The sequence below is a fragment of the Alligator sinensis genome, unplaced genomic scaffold, assembly GCF_000455745.1.
Source record: "Alligator sinensis unplaced genomic scaffold, ASM45574v1 scaffold265_1, whole genome shotgun sequence".
In the NCBI taxonomy this organism is placed as follows: Eukaryota; Metazoa; Chordata; order Crocodylia; family Alligatoridae; genus Alligator; species Alligator sinensis.
Genome location: NW_005842961.1, coordinates 194,573 through 195,040, shown reverse-complemented (window position 1 = coordinate 195,040; position 468 = coordinate 194,573). Strand labels below are relative to the sequence as shown.

The 468-nt window shown below is 70.3% G+C and overlaps 1 protein-coding gene across 1 annotated transcript in view; it reads left to right on the top strand.

Annotated features, from left to right (window-relative positions):
• Positions 1–468, top strand: part of KIF5A (kinesin family member 5A) — a 13,977-nt gene that overhangs the window by 11,470 nt on the left and 2,039 nt on the right. The window contains exon 20 of the mRNA XM_006036406.1: positions 218–463. Within this exon, the coding sequence (XP_006036468.1) occupies positions 218–463 (246 nt within the window). The remainder of the gene's footprint in view (positions 1–217; positions 464–468) is intronic.

The window sequence follows — 468 nt, the reverse complement described above, 5'->3', positions numbered from 1 at the left end:
TGCTGACTGCCACCCGGGGGGCGGCATGGGGGTGCTCGGGGTGTCCCCCCCAGTCCCACAGAGAAGGGCTGGCCTGGCTCCACGGTGCTGGGGGGGGCAGGGGGGGGGGGCCGCCATGTCAATGGGGGTCTCGGCGAGGACCTGTGCACAGAGAGGGGCTATTGCTTGGGTTGGAGGGGAGGGGGCTTTACCACCCCTCTCAGCCCCCACAGGGCAGGAGCCCTCCTGCCCCATGTCACCGGGGTGTGGGGGGGGCAGCGCCCCGTGCCCCTGCGCCCGCCCACGCCTGGTGCCCTTGCGGCCCAGCTGGTTCGTGACAATGCAGATCTGCGCTGCGAGCTTCCAAAGCTGGAGAAACGACTTCGCGCTACGGCTGAGCGCGTCCGGGCCCTGGAGGGCGCATTGAGGGAGGCCAAGGAGGGTGCCATGAAGGACAAGCGCCGCTACCAGCAGGAGGTCGACCGCATC